The sequence below is a fragment of the Eumetopias jubatus genome, unplaced genomic scaffold (assembly GCF_037043125.1).
Source record: "Eumetopias jubatus isolate StellerSeaLion01/CBP00866 unplaced genomic scaffold, mEumJub1_p1.0 scaffold_2, whole genome shotgun sequence".
NCBI classification, from domain to species: domain Eukaryota; kingdom Metazoa; phylum Chordata; class Mammalia; order Carnivora; family Otariidae; genus Eumetopias; species Eumetopias jubatus.
In genome coordinates this window covers 73907465-73926309 of record NW_028274808.1, presented here as the reverse complement: position 1 = coordinate 73926309, position 18845 = coordinate 73907465, and the positions used below count along the sequence as shown (strand labels likewise).

At 39.0% G+C, this 18845-nt stretch overlaps 2 protein-coding genes and 1 pseudogene across 2 annotated transcripts in view; 2 read left to right on the top strand and 1 right to left on the bottom strand.

Annotated features, from left to right (window-relative positions):
• The window catches only part of RNF175 (ring finger protein 175), a 46036-nt gene that overhangs the window by 17642 nt on the left and 9549 nt on the right, over positions 1–18845 (bottom strand). The window contains exon 3 of the mRNA XM_028104379.2: positions 16719–16860. Coding sequence (XP_027960180.1) covers positions 16719–16860 — 142 coding nt within the window. The remainder of the gene's footprint in view (positions 1–16718; positions 16861–18845) is intronic.
• On the top strand, positions 1165–17423 carry LOC114210157 (uncharacterized). The gene is made up of 3 exons (XM_088021019.1): positions 1165–1258; positions 3347–3381; positions 17031–17423. The coding sequence occupies exons 1-3, from the start codon at positions 1201–1203 to the stop codon at positions 17280–17282; spliced, it is 345 nt and encodes a 114-aa protein (XP_087877145.1). The 5' UTR covers positions 1165–1200; the 3' UTR covers positions 17283–17423.
• LOC148164849 (large ribosomal subunit protein uL15 pseudogene) lies at positions 4036–4488 on the top strand (annotated as a pseudogene).

The window sequence follows — 18845 nt, the reverse complement described above, 5'->3', positions numbered from 1 at the left end:
TCACAGCAGCTTCTGGGACCTCTTTTGCCTGCTACCCCAGTGCATCCTGCAGGGTTAACCCTGGAGTCCCAACTGTGGGACCGCCTCACCCCCCGGACTATTCGATATGCAGCCCATCTTTTTGTTTCTGGCCTTTCCTTTTTAGGTTACTGGTGCCTCTTCCAGGCAAGCCAAGATGTGGAGCAGACTCTTTCCTGTTCATCTGTGTGTAACTCCTTGCAGCCTGTACCACTGACCTGAGTGCGAGCGGCCTTCAGAGGGTTAAGTTGGCTGGCCCCAATCCCATGTGGCAGAAACAGGAGGGACTGAGCTCCTGGCTCGTGGGTCAACTTGATATGGTCACCACAGTGACACACCCATTCCTTAGATCAGGCTGAATACCAGCTATCACCTCTCTTGTGAAAAGCAGCTAGGTTTAAACAATAGCCAAAACCTAAGATCTTTTATGTTTGATCACATGCAGACTAAGCGCCTATGATTTGCTCAGCACCAACATAAGAGGGAGATGGCAAAGAGGGTTTGTCTCAGGAGCAGACGTTCGTTGGTGGTGGCACCGGGCAATGCTCTGCTGCGGAGGATTCTGAACCCCGGGGCCTGGTGTAAAGAGTACCATGATTGGTTAATTATGGCTGCCCGTGAATGTGGAAGGAGTTGTTAGAGCATGCATTTCATACATTTGTCATATGAGTAGAACAAAGACTGATGTCATTTTTTAAAATCTTTTATTATTTTTATTACGTTCTTCATCTTTGTGATAAAAGGAGGCAGCTTAGAAAAAAAAAAAGCCTCTGGATATATTTTTGGGTCCTTTAATAAGGTCTCGGTTGTAATAGCCTTAAGGTCAAGAACCAAAATTATGTGATAAGACTTCAAGATGTCCATGAAAAAGAAAAGGCCACAGCCATTCCTCTTTCCACATCAAATAAGAAGACATTTCTGAGGTTTTTCATTTTTTTATTGCTTCATCCCCATAAACGACCTGATCTGAAGTCTTTTGAGAGTTGCCCTAAATCTTTGGGAGAACACTAGGGTTGTTACTGAACATATGCACTTGAACAAAATTACACATGGAACCAATCTGAGGGGACTATCTGGAGAGTTTGTGGGAGAAAATATCCCTGTAACCTCCTTTTTTTGTTTTCAAATTCCAGGCAGGACTTTCAGGGAAGAGTATTCTTTACTCTGGCCTGAATTAGTCAGATGCAGACATGCCTCCTTTCATCAAGCTTCGCAGATACTGTGTTCCTACAAATGGAAGGTTTGTGGCAATCCTGCGTCCAACATGTTTCCAGCAGCATTTGCTCGCTTTGTGGTTCTGTGTCACATTTTGGTAAATCTGGCAACATTTCAGGCCTTTTCATTATTATATTTGTTACGGTGATCTGTGATCAGTGATTACAACTCACTGAAAGCTCAGGTGACAGCATATTTTAGCAATATTTTCTAATTAAGGTATGTACATTGTTTTTTTAGATGTAAGGCTATTACACACTTAATAGACTACTGGATAGTGTGAACATAGCTATGATATGCCCTGGAAAACCAAAAAATTCATTGGACTCGCTCTCTTGCGATACTTGCTTTATTGTGGCAGTCTGGAACCGAACCCACTGTATCTCTGGGGTATGCTTGTAATTGCTTTAATTTTCCACCCTACCTCGTGAGTGTGGTTATAGTGAATACATGAGTTAGCACCTTTATTTATGAAGTCAAGATGAATATATATCTAAATAGGACAGACAGACTTTACGTAAAGAAGTAGAAGACTGTTCCTGAGGGCCAGAAACCACATACTAAGTAAGACTCAACACAGACCTACTTTAGCACTCAGCACTAGCAACTGTGACCCTCTGCTCTTGATAGTAAAGGTGTGTGGTGCCTTAAAAGATCACACCAGTATTTGGGTCATTTATTTCCTATAGCTGATTTTGGAGATAGTTATCTATGATAAATGATATGTTTTCTGGCTTTTTTAGTTCATTACTTCTGATATTAAAAAAAGAAAATGGACATGAACTCCATCTTTCAAAATCTGATCATCTATCTGTCTTTTGCATTTTTCATCTTTCTGTCTTAACAGTTCGATTCATCTTGAGCTCAGGGTACTGTATGTAGGTGATGAATCACTGAATTCTACACATGAAACCAACATTGCACTGTATGTTAACTAACTAGAATTTAAGTAGAAATTTGAAAAAAAAAAACAACAACCCAATTTGATTCATCTTTACATTTCCCCCATTAAAATCCTGAATTTTTAAAAAATAATAAGAGTCAGTTCATTTTAATTCAGCAAACTACCATGCCCCTATATTTTATACTTTAGATCATAAGCCAGAATAGACAAGACTAATACATTTCCTCAAATCCATGGAGTTATTATAATCTATAATATTTTGGAGCAATGATTGGATTATATTTTTATAATACTAGTTCTCCTTGTGATTCTATAAGTACAACCCATTTCTAGGAGATCCCAAATTTCTCTTGTTGCCTGGGTTTAATTAGCAGTGAATAACAATGTTCAAATGTATACAAACAGTACTTTTTAAAAATAGGCCCGAGAGATCAGAAATAATAGAAAAGCAAAAAACCATTATATCAGGAATGCAAATATGTAATTTCTTAACTATCTTTAAAGTGCTGTATTTTCTCAACACGTAAGGGGAAAGGTCAGAAACGTGCATTATGAATTCAATAATTGTAGAGGTCATTTTGAAATGAGGGCCACATTTCATATCAGTTTAAAAGATTCTTTATCAATTTCCAGAGCAGTTAAAACTTTTCCTTTTTAATATCAACTGCCACATATGAAATGTAGGAATTTGGTGCCTCATAAATAACTACACAAAATATGTGAAATCGAGGTGCATGCATGCAAAGGAGGAGGCCTGGCAGCTGGGACACATTAATAATGCCAGAGGGGTCACCATCTGGGCATGTGCATATAAAACACAGCTGCATTCCTGGGAAGGGCAGCCTGTGCATCTGGATCACATCACCAAATGTTCTCCCCACCCACACATTGTGGCAGAGGAATTTCCTGACGAATCAGATGCTGCCCAAAGGTACCATGCTTTTTCTTGAAGCTAGGCACATAACGATTCTGAAAAGAATAGCAAATCAGTTCAAAACAAAGATAGCTTTTTATTTGCCTAATTATACAGAATGATGAATGGATCACACAACATAAAAGAGAGAGAGAGGGAAAGGGAGGGAGGGAGGGAGGAGAGAGAGAGGGAGACAGAGAAGGAGGGAGGAAGTTATGTGTTGCTTATTTCCTTTGCACTGCAAATCCCTAAGTATTTGCAGCCATTTGTCCATGTGTCTTTGTGTATTTGCATAGGTGGAGATGGAGCAAAGAGCAAGGAGATGCCAGAGGTAAGCAGAAAATTATCATGTAAATAAATGACTCCAGGAAATACTGCCGCTATTATTAGTACAAAGGCAATGAAGGAGTGTGGACATAAATCAAACAAGTAAAAAGATGGAATCTTGTCACAGGAAGGGCCATTAGAAATTCACTTGGTTCTTACTTCTACCTTCAAATCAATTCAGACTGTTGATTTTGCTCTTTAAATTCTTAAAGGAGATTCTGCAATGTTATGTATGTATGAAACTCTGTATGTATTTGTGTGTTGCCTCATATGAAAAAGACTCAGGCAGGCATAAGGCTTTACTGGTACAGTAATATGTTCTACTGTTTCACAGCTATTAATAGGCAGGAAGTTGATTTAAATAGAGCAATATTTCAATCTGTGGCAAATTATTTGCCTGTACGTTGAGGCTAGTTAACAGTGCGTCTGAAGCTCAAATTCTGTGTATGGAGTCACCAGGCCTTCTCTTGATTTGAAGGGAAGTACAAGGATTCTTTTTTGGCACCTTCCCCCTATTTCCTGCAGATATGGAAAGCAGGATATAAAAAAGAAGGTAGAGAGGGTGGTGTTGAGTGAGATTTTATTTTTTAATTAAATGCTGTTAAAAAAAAATTCTGTTAAAAAGCATTTAGAAAGCTTTCCCGTCTGGGCTGCCGACATGCCATCCAGACTGAGGAAGACCCAGAAACTTCGGGGCCACGTGAGCCACGGCCACGGCCTCGGCCTCATGGGCAAGCACCGGAAGCACCCAGGAGGCCGGGGTAATGCTGGTGGCATGCATCACCACAGGATCAACTTCGACAAATATCACCCAGGTTACTTTGGAAAAGTTGGCATGAGACATTACCACTTAAAGAGGAATCAGAGCTTCTGCCCAACTGTCAACCTTGATAAACTGTGGACCTTGGTCAGTGAGCAGACACGGGTAAATGCCGCCAAAAACAAGACTGGAGCTGCTGCTATCATTGATGTGGTGCGATTAGGCTACTACAAAGTTTTGGGAAAGGGAAAACTCCCAAAACAGCCTGTCATCATGAAGGCCAAATTCTTCAGTAGAAGAGCAAAGGAGAAAATTAAGGGTGTCGGGGGCGCCTGCATTCTAGTAGCTTGAAGCCATGTTGGGGGGGATTCATTAAATGCTAACAAGTGCTTTAAAAAAAAGCATTTAGAAATAATTTAACTCTAAGGTTCTGCCATGTCCACACCATATCAACACTATGATCAGAAAAGAGAAAAATTCAAATATCCAGATGCTCTGTCTATATTGTACTAAAACTGCGACTATTTGGTAACATCCAGGTATTCAGTAGTATTCCAAACAAAATAAGAATTTTCCACTTCTGATCTACTTTCTCTCTTCACTTTTTGACATCACGTAGGAGCAGTTAATGTTGTACTTTTAAACTGTTTTCTAAATAACCTGTTTCCTTTGCTTTAGGTATTTATAATAAGCTGCTCTAACAGACACAGCTCCTACAGATCATGGAACAGAATCTAAGACAAATTAGATGGTCACTTCAGAAGATAGACATATTTCTTAAAAGCTGTAATCTGAAAATGTTTTCAGCGTTTTGGATTAGTCCCCTCACCTCTGAAATACACGATCCAAATTATTCATGAAATAATATGAAACTACTATTTTATATATAGTAAATAATACTTTCAAGATGTAAATAAATACTAAGTAACCTGGCTCCCACCATCTGCCATCTATTTACTTAATTGTTTCCTTCCAGGATACATACAGAGCAATATCGGAATTGTTAATCCATACTCTCATAGGACCCTTTTATCAATGAGGTACCCTGCTCATGTGCAATTCCTATTGCCTTAATCTTACAGACTCTTCTGATTTCCGGAGGGACTTAGAGCAGCACCTTTCCCCACTAATTCCCTTCAGTGAGGTTGTTTCCTACATTTGTAATGCAGTTAGAGTCTCCTGTTACCATCCGCATTTACGGAGGAGTCTCTAATCTCTTAAACGAATTTTTTAAAATCGGCAGGTCTTAACCTCCACTCTGTGTGCTGTACTATTCAATGGAATTTGACAAACGCATACAGTTTTGTATCCACAATTACCATATCATGCAGGTCAATTTTACAGCCCCAAAGTCCCCATTTCACTTGTTTGTTCTTCCCTTTTCCTTCCTTGAAACATTGATAGTCAACGATTTATTATGATCATGCCAGTGATCTATGGCTTTGCATTTTTCAGAATGTTATATAATTGGAATCCTACAGCATGCAGCCTTTTCCTATTAGCTGGTTTAACCAAGATTCTTTCATGTCTTTTCATGGCTTGATAGCTTATGTCCTTTTACTGCAGACTAATATTCCATTGTATGGATATACCACAATTTGCTTATCTATTCCTATTTTAAAGGACCTCTTGGTTGTTTCCGGTTTGGGGTAATTATGAATAAAGGCCCTATTAAATATTTGCAGGGAGGTTTTTGTGTCAATGTAGATTTTCCGTTCAGCTGGGTAAATACCTAGTAGTGTGATTGCTGGATCATGTAGGAAGACGATGCTTAGCTTTGTGGGAAACTGCCAAGCTGACTTCCAAAGTGGCTTTACCATTTTGCATTCCCACCAAGATTTCCTGCTTTCTGCATCCTCATCAGCATTTGGCATTATCAATATTTTTGGATTCTAGTCATTCTAATAGGTATGTATTAGTATCTTATTATTGTTTTAATTATTTGCAATTTCCTAATAACATATCATGATGAACTGCTTTTTATATGCTTATTTGCCATCTGTATATTTCCTTGATGAGTTCTCTTTTCAGATCTTTTGCCATTTAACTTATTTTCTTAGGATTGAGTTTTAAGCATATTTGGGGTAACTGTCCTGGGATGGATATTTGTTTTGCAGTTATTTTCTCCCAGTCTGTGGCTTGTCTTTTCATTCTCTTCACAGTATCTCTCACAGAGCAGTTTTTAATTACAATAAAATCCAACTTATCAATATTTTCTTTCATAGATCATGCTTTTGGTGTTCTATCTAAAAACTCATCACCAAACCCAAGTTCACTTAGATTTTGTTTCCCGTTATCTTCTAGAAGTTTATAGTTTTGCATTTTACATTAGATCTGTGATCTATTTTGAGTTAATTTTAGTAAAATACATGTTCTAGATTTTTTTTTTTTTTTGCATATGGGTGTCCAGTTGTCCCGGCACCATTTGTTGGAAAGATTATCCTTTCTCCATTGATTTATCTTTGCTCCTTTGTCATGGATCAGTTGACTATATTTGTGTGGGTCTATTTATGGGCTCCCTATTCTATTCCATTGATTTATGTGTCTATTCTTTTACCAATATCACACTGTATTGATTACTTATAGCTTTACAGTAAGTCTTGAAGTTGGATAGTGTCAATCCTACAACATTGTTTTTCTTCAGTGTTGTGTTGTCTATTCTGGGTCTTTTACCTTTCCATATAAACTGCAGGTTTAGTTTGTTGATATTCACAGAATAGCTTGCTATGATTTTGATTGGGCTTGTATTGAACCCATAGATCAAGCTTGGAAGAACTGACATCTTAACAATATTGAATCTTCCAATCCATAAATATGGATTATCTTTCCATTTATTTTAGGTCTTCTCAGTTTTTACATATGTATCTTATACATATTTTGTCAGGTTTATACCTGTTTCTTTTTTTGAGTGCTATTGTAAATGGTATTATGTTTTAATTTGAAATTCCAGTTGTTCATTGCTAGTATATAAGAAAGCAATAGACCTTTGTATATTGACCTTGTATCCCACAAATTTGCTGTAATCAGTTAGTTCCAGGGTTGTTTTTTTGTTGTTGTTGATTCCTTGGAGTTTTCCACATAGTCATGTCATCTGCAAGCAGTATACTTTTTATCTGCCCCACTTTTTCTGTCTTATTGCAGTAGCTAATACTTACAGTGCAATTCAAATAAGAGTGGTGAGAGGAGACTTTCTTGTATTCTTCCTTAAGGGGAAAGCATCCAGTTCCTCATCATTAAGTGTAATGTTAGCCGTAGATTTTTTATAGATATTCTTTATCAATTTGAGGAAGTTCTTCTCTATTTCTAGTTTGCTGATAGTTTTTATATGAATGAGTGCTGGACCCTGTCAAATGCTTTTTTCTACATCTATTAAAATGATCATACAATTTTTTTTCTTTAGCTTCTTAATGTGATTGATTACATAAATTCATTTTTAGTTGTTGAACCAACCTTTCATATCTGGAATAAATCCCACTTGGTCATAGTGCATAATTCTTTTCATACATTGTTTAATGTGATTTGCACATATTTTGTGGAGGATTTTTACATTTATGTTCATGAGAGATATTGGCATAATTTCTCCTTCTTGTAATGTCTTCGTCAGATTTTGGTATTAGGGTAATGCTGACCTCAAAGAATGAGTTCTGACGTGTTCCCTCTACTTCTACTTTCTGAAAGATTATAAAGAATTGGTATCAATTCTTCCTTAAACGATTTGCAGAATTCACCACTGAAATCATCTGGGCTTGGTGCTTTCTTTTTTAGAAAGTTATTAATTATTGACTCAGTTTTTTGTTTTTTAGAGAGACAGAGTGAGACAGAGTGTGAGCAGGGTTTGGTGGGGGAGAGGGAGAGAGAGAATCTTAAGCAGATTCCATGCCCAGTGCAGAGCCTGATGCGGGGCTTGATCTCACAACCCTGAGATCATGACCTGAGCTGAAATCAAGAGTCAGATGCTTAACAGACTGAGCCATCTAGATGCCTTGACTCAATTTTTAAAAATAGATACAGGCCAGAGGCAGGATGTGTGGGGTGTATTAAACGGGTGATGGTGGTCAAAGGGTACAAATCTTCAAACTTCCAGTTATAAGATAAATAAGTCTTGGCGATGTAATGTACATCATGGTGACTATACTTAACAATAATGTATTGTATATTTGAAAGTTGCTAAGAGAGAAAATCTTGCAAGTTCTCATCACACACAAAAAATTATAACTGTGTGGTGATGGATGTTAACTAAACTTATTGTGGTAATAATTTCACATCATATCAAATCATTAAGTTGCACACCTAAAATTAATGCAGTGTTATATATCAATTATATCTGGATAAAAAATAGATATAGGCCTATTCAATTATTCATTTCTCCTTGTGTGAGTTTTGGTATAGTTTGTGTTTTTCAAAGACTTAGTCTATTTCATTTAAGTTGATCAGATTTGTGGGTATAGGGCTGTTCATAATATTGGGGAAAAGGAGATTGGATCCCAGGAAAGGGATGAGCCAGCCATAAGGCGCATAACTGGAGGTGATTATGTTTCTCTATTGACTTCCTGTTTTTAATTTAACTGATTTCTGCCCAAATTTTTATTATTTTTTCCTCTGATCGCTATAAGTTTAAATTACTCCTTTCTTTAGTTTCCTAAAGTAGATGCTTAATTTACTGATTTTAGATCTTTCTTCTTTTCTAATAAATGCATTCAATGCTATAAATTTCCCTCTAAGCACTGCTTTTACTTCATCCCACAAATTCTGATATGTTGTATTTTTGTTTTCACTTAGTTAAAATTATTTTTTAGTTTCTCTTGAGTCCTTCTCTTTGACTCATGCGTTGTTTACTCTCTAAATATTTCAGGATTTTTTCCAGCTATCTTTCTGTTACTGATTTCTAATTTAATTTTTGTGGTCTGAGAGCATAATTTGTATGATTTAAATTCTTTAAAAAATTTTTTGGTGTGTTTTATGCTCTGAATGTGGTCCATCTTAGTGAATGTTCTCTGTGAGCTTGAGAAGAATGTGTACTCTTCTGTTGTTGAAGTATTTTAGAAATGTCAATTAATGCAGATTGATGAACAGTGCTTTTCAGTCAACTCTATCCTTACTAATTTTCTGCCTTCTTGATCTATCCATTACTGAAGGAGGGTGTTGAAATTTCCAACTAAACAGTGGATTTGTCAATTTCTTCTTGCAGTTCAATCCGTTTTTGCCTTGTATATCTTAATGTTCTCTTGTTAGGTATATACATGTTAAGAATTGTTATGTCCTTTAAATAACCAACTCTTTTACCATTACGTAACCCCCCTTTTTCTCCCTGATACCTATATCTGTATTCTTGTAAGAGTTTCTTGTCAACAACATATAATTAGGTCTTGTTTTCTTGTTTTCTTTTTTTGTTTGTTTGTTTTGTTTTTTACTCACAGTGACAATCTCTGTCTTTTAATTGGTGTATTTAGACCATTCACATTTGAAGTGATTATTGATATAGCTGGATTAATATCTATCATATTTGTAACTGTTTTCTGTTTGTTGCATAGTTTTTTGTTTGTTTCTTTTCCTCTCTGCCCTCCTCCTGTTTTTAGCCTCTCTGGCTTTGAGAATTTTATGATTCCATTTTCTCTCCTCTCTTAGTATATGTATTTTTTAAGAGAGAGAGAGAGAGAGAAAAATGCAAGTGTGGGGAGGGGCAGAGGGAGATGGAGAGAGAGAATCTTAAGCAGGCTCCATGCCATGGAGCCAGACACGGGGATCAGTCTCATGACCCTGGGATCATGACCTGAGCCAAAATCAAGAGTTGGATGCTTAACTGACTGAGCCACCCAGGAACTCCAATTACATATTTTTTTAAAAGTGTTTTAGGGGTTACCCTAGAGTTTGCAATATATATTTACAACTAACGCAAGTCCATTCTCAAATTATACTATTCTGTTTAACTGGTAGTGCAAGTACCTTATAACACAGTAATTCCAATTCCTCCCTCATTGTTCTTATAACACTGCTGTCATTCATGTCATTTATCCATATACTACAATCACCCAATACAGTAGAACATCTATTTGAACTGCGTGGGTCCACTTATATGTGGATTTTTTACAGTACTGTACCATAAATGTATTTTTTCCTCTTTATGATTTTCTTAACGTTTTCTTTTCTTTAGTTTACTTCATTGTAAGAATACGGTATATAGCATATAACATACCAAATATGTGTCAACGGGCTGTTTACGTTACTGGTAAGGCTTCTGGTCAACAGTAGGCTATAAGTAGTTTAGTTAAGCTCTTGCGAAGTCAAAAGCTATATGCAGATTTTCAGCTATGTGGGGGGTCAGTATTCTGAACCCTTCTGGTGTTCAAGGGTCAACTGTACATTGTTACTATTACTACTTTGAACAAATAGTTATCTATTTGGTCAATTAAGAATAAATAAAGATTTTATTTTATCTTTGTTTATTCCTTTTCTGACACTTTTCATTTCTTTATGTAGACTTGAGTTCCTGACCTATATAATTTTCCTTCTTTCTGAAGAACTTCTTTTAACATTTCTTGCAATCAAGTCTACTATTAATAAATTCCCTCATTCTTTTGTTTATCTACGAGAGAAAGTATTTCACTTCCACTTTTGAAGGATAATTTCTCTGGATATAGAATTCTAGGTTGGTGGGGTTTTTCTTTCAATACTTTAAATATTTCACTCTATTCTCTTCTTGCATATACGGTTGGTGAAGAAAAGTCTGATGCAATTCTTATCCTTGTTCCTCAGTAGGTAAGCTTTTTTTCCCTCTGCCTGTTTTAAAATTTTCTCTTTGTCTTTCTGCAGAAGGAATTTGATATGTCCCGGTATAGATTTATTGGTATTTGTTCTGCTTCTTCTCTGAGCTTCTTAGGTCTAGGGTTTGGTGTCTGTCATTAATTAAACAACAATTCTTGGCCATTATTACTTCAAATATTTCCTCAGCTCCATTATTTCTTTATTCTCCTTTGGTATTCCAATGTGTGTATATTATGTTTTTTTTTTTGGAACTGTTTCGCAGTTCTTGAATATTCTTGTTTTTTAAAATTCTTTTCTTTTGGGACGCCTGGGTGGCTCAGTCAGTTAAGTGGCTGCCTTTGGCCTGGGTCATGATCCCAGGGTCCTGGGATCGAGCCCCACATCAGGCTCCTTGCTCAGCAGGGAGCCTGCTTCTCCCTCTCTCTCCCTCTGCTTGTGCTCTCTCTGTCAAATAAATAAAAATCTTTAAAAAAAATTCTTTTCTTTTCTCTTTGCATCTCAGTTTGGGGAGTTCCTACTAATATTATCTTCAAGGTCCCTGATTCTTTCATCAACCATGTCTGCTTTATTAATAGGCCCACTGAAGGCATTCGTCATTTCAGTTACAGTTTTCTTTTTTGATTTTAGCATTTATTTTTTTTTTTTAAAGAATTTTTATTCATTGATTTGACAGAGAGAGAGAGAGAGAGAGAGAGCACAAGCAGGTGGAGTAGCAGGGAGATGGAGAGGGAGAAGCAGGCTCCCCGCTGAGCAAGAAGCCAGATGTGGGGCTCGATCCCAGGACCCTGGGATCATGACCTGAGCTGAAGGCAGTCTCTTAACCAACTGAGCCACCCGGACACCCCAGCATTTATTTTTTCATAGAGTTTCCACATCTTTGCTTACATCACTCATCTCTTCTTGCATGTTATCTACTTTTTCCATTAGAGCTCTTAGCATATTAACCATAGTTATTTTAAATTCCTAGTGTGATGATTCCCAAATCTGCAATATCTGGGTCTGGTTCTGATGCTTGCTTTGTCTCTTCAGATTGTGTCTTATTTTCCTTTTAGCATGACTTTTATATTTTGGTTGAAAGGCAGACATAATGTGTGGAGTAATAAGAACTGACATAAATAAGTCTTTTGTATTAATTTAGCTAGGAGTTGTGCTGTGATTAATGTCTGCTGTAGGTATCAGAGGCTTCAGTTTCCACTAGTATTCTTGTTTGTGTCTCCCTCTTTGTCTTTTGGTTTCCATAAAAACTCCTTCTCGTATAGCATCTGAGTCTTGCAGCTCTTTCAGCTATAATGCTCTGTTATACTGGACACCTGTTGATGTGGTGGTAAGGCATGGGGACAGTGCAAATGTTCTATTATTCTGTGATTAAGTCTTGATCTTTTCATGGGTCTCTCTCTCTGCACCATGACCTTCACAAGTGCTTTAAATATTTTGTTTTCCCTTTAGGGGAGACAGGAAGGCTAGAGGGGGCCGGAGTTGGGTAATTTCTCTTCCCCTACAGTGGAGAAGGCTCTGATTTACATTGCTGTGTAGGTCTTTGTTATGGAGAACACTCTGGGTCTAGTTCAGAATAATTACTTTTCCCTCCCCCTGTCAGATGCACAAGGGTTTTTCTTGGCTTTATACCATGGGAATCTGGTGGGGTTCCTGGAGCTAAAACTAAAAAAAAAAAAGGGGGGGGGAAGCCCCTAACACTGTGGCTCTCAAGAGTTTCTCACTCATACACTATTCTAAACTCCACTTGCAGCAATTCTTCGAAGTTACCCCTAAGGGTTTCTACCATTGTGTGGCTCTTACAACTTCTGCTCCTAGTCACCAGATCTCAGATGTGATTCCCTGCATTCTCCTGTCTTTCCAGATTTATAGTGGTGGTTTTCCCACTGACCTCAATTCTCTGATCGATCCAAGAAAATTTACTGACATTCCGTTTATCTAGTTTTTTCTTGTTATAAGATGGGGATGATGATTTTCAAGCTTTTTACATGTTAGAGCTATAACCAAAAGTCCTTCCTATTTTAAAAAATTTCATCATTTGTAAGATCAGGAACCTGAGGCTCACTGTGGTTAAATGAGTTGCTGAAGTCTTCTAATTCCTAAGCTGGTGTTCTGCCATTCACCATACTGCCTCTGGTTGCTATTAATATAGCTCACAAAATCAGCCTGGGGAACACTCTGCAGGTAAAGCATATGGCAGGGCAGAGGGTGGGGCAAGGCAGGAGAAACAGGTGCACTGCTTTGAAAAAAACAATACACTGAAATCTCCTAACAGAGAGTGAACCTTAATAGCTGAGTAGTCACTTTAGCTTTACAAAAGGGTTCAGAAAAGGATTCTTTCATTAGTAAACTGCTTTTACAATGTATGACTAAATTTGTAAAACTGTTATATACATCAATAGCCCTTGAATGTATTCAGAGTCAACTAACGGTACTGAACCCTCACTATATATCAGTCACTATGCTAGAAGTTCTCACAGGGAAATGTTGTTGAATCGCAGTAACTTTGGAAATAGGTTCCTTTCTTCAGTATTTCCATTTTGCAGATTAGGAAAATGGCTCAGAGATATTTAAGGAGCTTATCCTTGATATGAAAAAAAGTAACTAGGGAGGTTGGATTCTAGTCTCTGCCACTAATTAGTTATATAACCTTGACCAAGTTATTTAATCTCTCTGAACTATATTTCACAAAGGGAATAAAAAATAATTATCTCCCAAGGTAACTTGGTGTATAAAAAGCACACTACCACAACTATAATAGTAACAGTAATTTGTATATAAATCTTTATATATAGTAACATATAAATAGTAATCATAATTAACATGTTAGAAATATTAATATATTACTAATATACTGATGGAGATTACAAAATTGAATAGAAATAAATTCTCTTATATGGCCCCTTGTAAAAAAGAGCCATGAATCTCATAAACGTGTTCAAAGCACTCTGTAGCTCTGCGAGGTGTCACATAGTCTTAGATGCCAAGAGAAACAGTGTAAAAGTTAGGTTCTCCCTGGATGATAAGGCTGTTCAGGTCAGCATTTGTGGAAACATGACCATATCAAATTCCATCCCAAAGATGTTAAATTGAGTAGGATGTCAGACGCAGGTTTTTTTGATACAGTTCACGCGGAGTACAATAAGAACGCTGGAAACCAGGGCTGGAATCAGCTGTTGCTCTGGAAACCGTTTCCAGATTCAGTGGTTGCAGCTACCACCAAGAGTTCCTGAAAGGGCTGTGTTCTGATGCCTGGGTGAACCCTTAAGAAGAATTGAAAAGTATGGGGCAAATTTGAGGCAGCAGTCTGAGAAATATCAGCCTCATGTGCTGGCTCTCACCTTGAGCCAAATATTATCAACAGAGACATGCAGGGGAAAGGGGCTACTCCACCCATTCCTCTGGGATAGAGATGGACTGATGGGCAAAGAAGTGGAAAATATTCTAGAGGCCAGTCACGTCTATGAGCTAATCTAGGAGAATCCCAACAGGGCCACCATGACCCCAAATCTGTCCTTGACCACTGTGGGTATTGTCACCTAGGCTCCTGGTTCTGCTAAAGTGCCAGGCAGGATCACTCTAAGGGAGGCTCCTATCACAGGCATCTGGTCACCTCCAAGGGGATCCTTAGGACCACAGAGCCCCTCTTGGTAACCATACAACAGAGGAGCTGTGTGACAGAAGAACACAGAAACAGCAACCTTGGAGAGCGGAAGTGGGGTGACTAAGGGAGTCCATTTATTGGTGAGGGAATGGGGTGCCAGCCAAAGTAACAAGTCCAGAGAGTTATTTCAGGCAGCACAACTTGTGACGGTGAGCAACAGGAAACAATTTGGGAAGACCACTCCAGCTAACCAACAGTTGTTAAGCTCAGGGATGTCTACCTGGTGACAGTGTAGCCTGAGTCATCAAGGGTTCGAAACTCCAAAGGCAACAAGTCCTTCAAATGGCCTCTGACTCACAGGCAGTTCTATCTGTGGCTAGGCAGAGCCAGTGTGCGAGCTCCACGCCGACCGGTGCCATTATGTGCATCTTCAGGGAGTTGACAAAGGGGCAATTTCTCCAAATACAAGACAGGGACAGATTCTTTTTTGGCAGAAGCCACCTCGAAAATCATCAAATAAAAATGGTGGAGGAGTAGTGGGACACAGTGGAGGTCAGTTGGCTCACGAGGCATTTACTTTCCAGGGCAGGGGGGTTTTCTGTGTAACATCTACACCTGTGTTGCCATGGAAACTGAGCCATGTTTTAAAATATCTAATCCAGAGATCATTATCAGTTATAAAGGACTGATGGAACAGGGCTACGAATGGTTTCCTTAGGAATCCAGTTTTCTTCTTACTTAAGGACTCCAGAAATTCTGTATATTAGGTTATTTCCATTTTGCAGATAAGAAAACCATGGTTAAGATATATTTAAGGAGCTTTTCTTTGATATGAGTGAATAACTAATGAAAGTTTTATTCTAGCCTTTTTCTTTTAAAAACAGTTTGTTCAGGGGAGGGGGTGGGGGGATGGGTTAGCCTGGTGATGGGTATTAAAGAGGGCACCTTTTTACATGGAGCACTGGGTGTTATGCACAAACAATGAATCATGGAACACTACATCAAAAACTAATGATGTAATATATGGTGATTAACATAACAATAAAAAAATTTAAAGAAAAAAATAAGTTTGTTCAAGTGCAATGTAGAGGATGTTTGTTTTAATTGACAAGACAATGGTGGCACGACAGAAAATAAATGTGTTTGCTTAAACAACAAAAAGACAAGATTTCCCTTTCTAAATAAAATTTACAAATTGTCTAAACTTAAACATTATATAGAATTCAAAAGAATTCCTTTAGATCCTGTGCTACACCGGGAATAGTTTTATGGGTAAAAATAAAATACAATAAAATACTGGTCTAAGCCAGCACTTCGTATATCATGGACAAGTCTTATACAATGACCAGTCCAAGACCCAGCACCATGTGGAGCGTTAATTGAGGACCTTCTTTCTTTGCAACATACTCTAGTCTAAATGACCGGTGCTCAAATGTGGTCTTGGACCAGGAGCATCAGTACCACCCGGGAACTTGTTAGACATGCAAATTCTTGGGCTGCTATTGAATCAGAGACTTTGGGGGTGGGACCTGGGAATCTGATTAACAATGTGACTCACCTCTCAGGTGATTCTGATGCCCCTTAAGATTTGAGAGCCACGGCTGAAACATTACGATGGCAAGATCTCAGGTCCAAGATGGCCCCCGGCTATGATCCTGAGGCCCCAAAATGGCAAAGTTCCAGTGGACATGCTCGAGTGGGATTGGTCTGTGCACATGGGATCATGCTCTGTGTTGCTGAGGGCAGTGCAACGTTTGCATTAACACATTTCCATAGATACGCCAGCTATCGATGCCAAGAGAGTTTACTGCTAATCAAACAAAGTTAGCCTCAAACTTTTGCTGCTGCTATTCCTAATCCTCCTTCTTGAGGCCATTGGCAGAAGTTGTTCATGCTAAAGGAAAACTGGTTTACTTAAAACAGGGTTTCTTTGTCTTGTCACTATTGACGTTTTATCGTGAGGAGCTGTCCTGTGCATGTTTAGCGGCATCTGTGGCCTCTACCCACTAGATGCCAGAAGCAATTCCCATCCCCCTCTCCCCTCCCACTAAGGCATGACAATCAAAAATGTTTCCAGATGTTGCCAAATATCTCCTGGGGGCAAGACTGCACCCTGTTGAGAACCACTGACTTAGACCAAAACATTTCCTTCAAAGCGGTAGGAAAGGAGGGATGTGGCAGGAATAGGAGCAGGCTTCCAGAGCCCCTGGGGGCAACTCACGTTGTAGGACCGGCCATGCCTCCGTTTCCACTGTACCAGCACTATCTGGGCGATGACCAGGGTGCAGAGGAAGATCAAGATCATCTCCACGTGCATGGACTCATGGCCCCGGTGCATCTTGTACATCCTCTCCTGCTGCAAGCTGGAACCAGCAAATGAGGTCATCTGGAAAAGCCTTCAACCCTTGCACAGCACATTTAGGGGGGAAAAATGTCTGGGCTCATGGAAAGTGATTGGAGGTTTCGAATGTAGGGGGTTTTAAGTTTGATTACAGTTTTCCTAAGTTTTTCTTGGTTTTTCCTTTTCTCCCAGGCTTACGGAGGGGGCAGCAGAGAGGAGGAGCCTGAGTTCATCAGGGAAACCAATTGCTCTCAGCCCTTAACGAGCCTGTGTGGTTTTAGCCTCAGCCTTGTCCTTTCAAGTGAAGTGATGGCGCCAAACAAGTCACTGATGGGCTCTGGAAAGACTTGGGTGCCAGTCCCCGATCTGCCACGTGGTCGCCATACAGACTCGCGGAAGTCACTCATCCTCTCTGCACCTCAGTATCCTCCTTTGCAAACTTAAAGTCATGATCCCTCTGTACTTCACATGATTGTTCTAAAACTGCAAAGCCCATGTTATTTTATTTGTTCTCAAATGAGGAATAATAATGATTATTAGCTTAAATCATATGCAATTGCCGTTTTTGAAAGTCAAAACAGTAAAATAGTGGTCATTTCAAGTAACTTTTAATATTCTGAAGTAAAAGGATATCCTGTACATGGTGCCAATGGAGAGAATATTGTCCAAAGGGATCCAGAACACTCCTGAATGAACTGTATACATGTTTTTTTCATTATAAGGAGAAAGGAGAAGCCCACGTATTATCTTAGGCAGGCACAAACATTCAGATGATGGCTGAATGTCTCAGTTTTTAGCTGGGCTCTTGGGTTTGCGTAATGGTGGAGAAAACACTATAATGGTACGTCATCTGGTTTAACTTCCTATAGCCGAAGTGACTTCAAAGAAAGCCTAGAGCAGTGGTTCTTGATGTTGGTTATAAGTTGGAAATCACTGGGGAGCTTTTAAAAGCCCCAGTGTCCAAGCTGTGCCCAGGTCAATTAAATGACCCTTTCTGCATGTTATGGGCTGAACCGTACCCACCCCCCTTCATATATTGCAGTCGTACCCCCCCGCCCCCTGGTTCCTCAGAAGGAGACTGTATTTGGAGATAGGAAATTTAGGGAGGTAAATAAGGTTCACTGCCAACCCTGAATTGGGCCCCAATCCAATCTGACTGGTGTCCATCTAAGAAGAGGCTATTTGGATATAAACTCACACAGAGGGAAGACCATGTGAAGGTGCTGAGAGAAGGCAGGCATCTGCAAGCCAAGAAGTGTCGGGAGAAACCAGACCTGCCGACACCTTGACCTTTGACTTCTTGCCCCCAGAACCATGAGAAAGTAAATTTTTGTTGTTTAAGCCACCAGGGCTGTGGTACTTGTCATGGCACTTCAAGTTCCACATGTGATTTTAAGGGGCAGCCAAGATTGAGAACCGCAGGGTTAGAGGAAGAGAAAGCGGTCCGGGGTCAAGATTAGGGGAAATGGGAAAATTGTGAATGTCCCCAATCAAATACTTTATAAATAGTGGTTAGCATTTCACCCCCAATGGGGCACCATCAGTCAAGAAGTCTCTTGAAGTTTCCACTTATGACTGGTTATAGTGTGCATTTGATGTACCCATCAGAAAACACTGCAGGGTAATATTCTGTGCCATAAGATTGTGACCTTTTAAAGGCACTCATTGGGTACGCAGGTTGGGTTCTCCCCCTTTACCGGTAATTTCTACAGCTACACTAAAGAGTAAAGTACCAAGTGCCTCTGAAAAGGGCACTGAGGGTGCCCCCTGCTGGAGAATGTGTAGAAATGAGCCTGCAGAGCCTAGTAAATACTCTTGCCTTAGTTCACCTTTGAGATGGAATCTTAGAACCTTCATGCTGGGAGGTACATTAGATGTACTGAAACCCCTACATTTATCAAATGAAGAGGCTGAAGTCCATACCAGGTAAGCAACCTGAATAAAATTACATTGTTAATAGTCTCTGCGTTGGAAGCTGAGCTTAAGAGACAAGAATGATTTTCAGAA

Excerpts from the sequence above, each read along its gene's own strand:
- LOC114210157 (XM_088021019.1), top strand. The coding sequence starts at position 1,201 with ATGCAGACATGCCTCCTTTCATCAAGCTTCGCAGATACTGTGTTCCTA. Across the intron at positions 1,259-3,346 it reads TGTGTTCCTACAAATGGAAG|GTGGAGATGGAGCAAAGAGC; the intron begins GTTTGTGGCAAT and ends GTATTTGCATAG. Across the intron at positions 3,382-17,030 it reads AGAGCAAGGAGATGCCAGAG|GCTTACGGAGGGGGCAGCAG; the intron begins GTAAGCAGAAAA and ends CTTTTCTCCCAG.